Source organism: Callospermophilus lateralis, chromosome 14, assembly GCF_048772815.1.
Source record: "Callospermophilus lateralis isolate mCalLat2 chromosome 14, mCalLat2.hap1, whole genome shotgun sequence".
NCBI lineage: Eukaryota > Metazoa > Chordata > Mammalia > Rodentia > Sciuridae > Callospermophilus > Callospermophilus lateralis.
In genome coordinates, this window is record NC_135318.1 from 50,805,610 (window position 1) to 50,811,609 (window position 6,000).

The window sequence follows — 6,000 nt, forward strand, 5'->3', positions numbered from 1 at the left end:
AGTTATTGTTCTCTCTCTCTCTCTCTCTCTCTCTCTCTCTTTAAATTACATTGTCCCATATGTGACAGTGCCTGGAATCTCTCTGCCAGTTTCCTTTGCTGGTTGAGGGAAAAAGGAGACTTGAGGAAAGGAACAGCCTGTTGATTACAAATAAAGACACTTTCTTGGAGAGAGAGGCCTGTCCCACTAGCCTGGGCAGGATGTGGGCAGGGCTCTTAGAGAGGTGCTGATCATTGTGAAGATCAACTCTGTGAAGACAGTGTCCTCTCAGCCAGCCCTTCGAATGGACACACAAGCAATTCAATAGCCTTTTTGAGTGTTAAAACACCACAGAAAAACATGAATAGTCAATAATAGTTGGTTTTGTTTCACTTTTCTTTGTTTTAAAGTTCATTTCACTCTTCTTTCCTGATCTCTTCTTATTAGCCATAGATAGTTTAATTAATTAATAAAAAAACTAAAATCATTTCAAGGAAATCTGCTGCTGAAACCATTTATCAAGTAGAAGGCATATAATAGCCATAGTACACTGAAATAAATATTAACAGCTTGGTTTGAGAGAAAAAATATTCAATACATCTATTCTTCTGAGAATCTATAATCACTTTGGCCTTATTCTTACCCTTTTTTCCTGAGGTGTTTTCATAGCAGGAGTTTCACTCTACTGAGCTAAGTTGTAGGGTCCCTCAAGCTAACAAACATCTTTTAGATACTTTTCCTATAGTTTTTTTTTTGGTTGTTGTTGTTGTTGTTGTTGTTCCAGATTATTTAATGCCCCCTCAGGAAAGATAAATTCATTTCTGCACACATTGGGGTGGGCTTTCAGAAAGTGGTATGTTCATTTTCTGCACAAGAAATGGATCTTCTCTAGGATTTTGTACATCTTGATTTATTCTTGGCTTAGAGTTTGAAGTGGGTGCTCTTCTAAAGGGATTTATGCATAGGTTCACTATTTTTGTAGTTATGGTTTATATGATAAGCTTTTTATATTTAAAATCAATATGTAATCCTGTGGAGGAGCTTATCCCCTAAAACCCCATTTGTAAATCTATTTTAGCTTTGTTACACAGCACAGCCACAGTCTTCCATAGATTGATTAGGTACAGCAGTAGAATCCTATCAAATGGCCTGTTCTGATGATGATGCAAACTCTTTCAGGATTGCTAGTTGACTGGAACTAAAGATAAGACTTGACTGCAATCCCCCAATGTGCTCTTTACAAAACTAGTGTTAATTTTCATCAAAGTGCCAGGCTTATTTATAGTAGCGAGGTTGAAGGTTTACTACAAGAACTTTAGGTCCTTTCTATTAAAGTGTTTATAGGTATTTCTCTTGCCTTTTTTCAAGGTAATTATCAACTTCAGCAAGTAAACTGAATTGGGGAATGAATAATTGGCCCTATATATGAGAAAGAGTTTTTAAATTAACAAAACAGCTCAGTGCAGATGGACATAAACAGAATCTCTTTATTTCAACACTTTGGCTCAAATGCAGCATCAAAACTTAATCCTATTTGTTGTGAGAGGATATGGCTTTTGTAGCAAAAGTACACTGGAATCTTTAAATTAATCAGAACCCACATTGTAGTCTGTCCAAGCCAAAGTCAGTGCAGCTAGCTAGCTGTGACTGGTGTTATAGGTGAGTAATCCTTTTTTTTTAATGCATAACAGGTAACACAGAAACTTACATGCAGATTTTTAAAACATGACATGTCTAGGTGTAGCTATTTAAAAGTGGATTTTTTAAATTTAGTCATGTGGATATCTTGTGTAAATCTTGACCAATTTTAAATGTAATATTTTACAAAGAAATGAGCAAAATAATTTTCTTTATTTCCAAAATTAGCATTCAAATATATATAATATGCATGTGTGCGTATATGTGTACATATATATGTAATTTATTTGTACTGTGATAAAACAAATACATAAATTCTAATTTGGCTAATGTATAATCTGTTCACTGCAATAGCTGTTTGCTGTATAATTGACTAATATTTCATAACAGATATTAATGTAATAATAGCAGATTTAATATGCAAAATCCTATAAACTTGTGCTAGAATACTTAAAATTCTGATGTCAAATTTAACTCTTAAATGATGAAAATCATCAAAATGTTGTTAATTTTAAAACGTTTTTATTCCAATGGGAAATGTCATTAGTGAGCTTGGAAAAGTTAAAATTAAAGATTTTTTTAAATACTTCATGGATTAAAAAAAGTTTCCTTTTTTATCCATATGTTAAAAATCCTAATTTTTCAAATGTTAAAGAAGTGCTGGTATTTTAAGTTATTAATTAAAGCTCTGAAAGAGCCTGGTCAAGTTCATAGGAGTAATTTAAAAGAGTATGTGCCTGTTGTTAAATTTTATTTTTTCTTAAATTTTTAAAATTTTCAATTTGATAATATTTTTTGCGTATGGTGGAGAAAGTTTATTTCCTAGTTGTAAAGATGATATCAAAATGTTTTAGTAGAATTATAAATCTAAACTTATAAACAGGATGATTTCTTGAGGTTAAAAATTAAATAATATTCGTCAATGCTAAAATTTAATAATTATAAAATTTTGTTAAAATTTTGTTATAAATTAGTTTTTCCTGAATTAATATTTCTAGAACTGCAGTCATCTGGATTTAGAATAAATGACCTTAAAGATCTTTCTAGCCTGGAGAGTCTATTAATTTACTTGCTGGTTAGAATAAGATTATTTAAAAAACCAGATAGAAAATTGTACAGCATTTCTGTCTTTAGTTGCATTTTAAGAGAGTAAATTTGAGATAAATATGGCTTCTCTTAGTTTTGCTTATTAGAATTCTTTCACTCAGAAAAAAGGATTCCAAAATAATGGTTTCTTTATTCCTCTCCATGCTATAGGATATTTCACTTTTTAAATAAGAATATAATAATGATTCGTTATTTAATGTATTTATTTTGTGATGTTTTGTATCAAATGTAGATAATTAATATATGGCATGTTTCATTTTTATATATTTATGTGTTTGAGCTTATAATGAAAGGAATAGTGATCGAATTGAATAAACTATTCTAGCTTTTTGCAGCTATTCTAACCTTTATTGCATGATGATGCATCTAATTTTTAATTTGTAAATACAAGATAGAATTCCCTCTAGCACCATTTGCTTTCATAAAGCTGCTGAGCAGTTTGCTGTCTTGAATAAATTTTGCTTTGGAGGGGGTCGGGGGGGATTTGAACCAGCACATTCTTGTGTGGTTTGTGAAGATTCACATGGTAACCAGCGGTGTGCATTGTTAGGTTTATCTGAATAAGCACCAGCCATGTGAGTTTTAACATGATTGCCCAGGGCAATGGAGAGAGAAGAGAGAAACCCGAAAGGATTGCACTTCTCTGTTTTTTGGAAAGTGCATTTGTTGGGGGAGGAGGGGGCTGCAAAGTCAGTGGCCACGATTTTTTTTTTTTTTTTTTTTTTTTAAGCTGGTGTCCTGTTTCCCTCTAGGTCCTCATTTGTTCTGCTATCTGCCTCATCATCTACTTCTTCTTTTCATTGTTTACCTTCCTAATGAGGGAGGCGGGGTAGACTGGGAATTGATTGACAGTTACAAGCCCTCACAGTCTGGCCACAGAGCAGTTGGCTTTGGTTTCAAAAGTGTTTTAAATGTTCGATTCGGTCCTGTTTTTATTAAATGAAACTGCTGCTCATCTTAAGGAAATTAATTATCAGACTAGCAAAGATTAGGGAATATATTATTGGGGCCTAAAACCTTCATGCAAACGGTCTCCACCCTTGGAAAGATCACTGCCCATCGGATTTTCCAACCTTTAACATGAGGTTTCAAAAAGAAATATGTTATTTTTTCCTTTGCAAAAGTGCTTTGATTTGAAACTACCAAGCAAACGTCTCCAAAAGAAAACTGGCTGTGATGCGATCGAGAGCTGCAGTGTAATATTGCAGAGCAAATTTATTTTTTACTTCAAAGAAAAATGCTAATTAGCCGATTCACTACTTTTAAAGTTATTGTGAAGCATATGGCGCCCAGTGTGAGATACATCCAACTGCTAAAATAGAGCGAGGAGGAAATTAGCGAAGAATGGGCTGTTTGAGGTGAGAGTGGGGGTGGAGAAGGAGGGTAGGTTCTCAAGCAGATTCTCTAGCCTTTCAGAATGATTTTATCGCCCATCTCTGTTTCCCGCCTCCTCGTTTACCAGCTCCCACCACCACCCTGGGCCAACCTCTCTGGCCTTCAGCTCCCCTCCCCCACTTTGCCTGGATACAGGTGCGCACCTCCCGCTGGCCACCGGCTCACACCTGGTCTTAGGCAGGTTCCAACCCTGCCGCACCCATCTCTATGTGCGGGAAATATTTAGAAAGTAGAGTTTTAGGGGTGACACCCTCACCACAACAGCCAGACTCCATAGAAAACACTAGCTAGTGGATCCATTAACATAGTTTGCTTAGAGATATAAGGAAAGTGGAAAAAAGCGGGAAGGGGAGGGAGGGAGCCGGGGGTGCGGAGGCCTTGCCGTGGTAACTAGCCTCCTGTTCCCTACAGACTGGCAGAAGACCGAGGCCCAGAAGCGACGTGAGCAGCTCCTGTTGGATGAGCTGGTGGCCCTGGTGAACAAGCGTGACGCGCTTGTCAGGGATCTGGACGCGCAGGAGAAGCAGTGAGTGGATCTTGGGGTTGGGGTCCAGGTGCGGCCGCCTGCCCAGGGGCCGAGAAGTTTGCGGAAAGTTCAAACCAGAGGCCTAGGGAAGGGCGGGGCAGCTTCCTGCTAGCCCCGTGCTACCCATTCCTTTACCGCTGGGGATCCAAATACTGGGGATCCAAATACCGGCAAGTGCGGAGTGCTGCTCTGCCCTCCACGAAGAAAAAATAATTTTGTTTCCTGTTTGTCTGACGTCCAGGGCCGAAGAAGAAGACGAGCATTTGGAGCGAACTCTGGAGCAAAACAAAGGCAAGATGGCCAAGAAAGAGGAGAAATGTGTTCTTCAGTAGCCGTCAGACTAGAATCTCCTAACATTTTACTCTTGGGTCCCCAGGCCAGAAACAGTCGAACTCGTTGATTTAAAACTTTTAACGTTTTGTTTGGCTGAATTATACTTCTGTACCACCACCACCACCCATTTTCCGCCATCCTATCCAGATGATATACAGAACTCTAAAACAGCCCTGTTTTAGAGTTTTAGGATTGTGTGTGTGTGTGTGTGTGTGTGTGTGTGTGAGTGTGAGTGAGCTAGTCATGTTTTTGAAATGATGTGAAATAGATTTGCAGACACCTTTGTGAGTGATTGGTATTGGAGATGTTCAAGAAACAGTTCAAAAAAAAGAAAAATGCTTCCCTCATTGTTTTCCCTTATTCTTTTGATGGGAGGAAAAAATTGAAACCTTGTTGTTGTTGTTGTTATTGTTGTTATTGTTGGTGGTAATAGCATAATGACAGTGGGAGGGGGGCAACTGGGGGATAAGAAAAATGTCATGAATGATTTTTTCCAGTCCTACCACATGTACCACTTACTCTGTTACCTAAATTTCATAGTTAGATCATATTCAATATACTTATAAAACTGTTCTATTACCAGTGGGATTTTCTGCAGTTGTTTTGCATTTCACTGTAAGTATAATAGAGTTCTCTGCCTTCCTCGGAGGATGGCCCTCTATGGGAGCCTGAGACAAGTCCTGTGGTTTGAAGGTGATCTGTAGGATGGGACTCATTGATATGCAGCAGTTTACAAAGACAATTTTATCTTCTGAGAATGCGCCACCTTTTTCTCTGGAAAATTATTTATTACATCTTGCTTGGTTTCTACATTTAATTGGGTCCGGACATTGGGTCAAGAATGCTGTTAATATTTATTCTGTATTGATAAAAGTCTGTCTTGCCAGTACAAGTAAATCCCCCATTAATATTTTCTTCTCTAGCATAATAGTACTGTCATTTTGTGAAAATGGTTATGTTTATTTATTACAATACTGAGTCATATATAAATTTTCAATAAAAGCAAACTTTCTTACCTTAAA

General features: G+C 37.0%; 1 protein-coding gene across 4 annotated transcripts in view; it reads left to right on the top strand.

Moving 5' to 3' along the window:
- The window catches only part of Ehbp1 (EH domain binding protein 1), a 312,370-nt gene extending 306,370 nt beyond the window's left edge, over window positions 1-6,000 (top strand). For all 4 annotated transcript variants that reach the window (XM_076832959.2, XM_076832960.2, XM_076832961.2 and 1 more), the window contains 2 exons: window positions 4,531-4,645; window positions 4,887-6,000. In XM_076832959.2, the coding sequence (XP_076689074.1) occupies window positions 4,531-4,645; window positions 4,887-4,977 (206 nt within the window). In that variant the 3' untranslated portion in view covers window positions 4,978-6,000. The remainder of the gene's footprint in view (window positions 1-4,530; window positions 4,646-4,886) is intronic.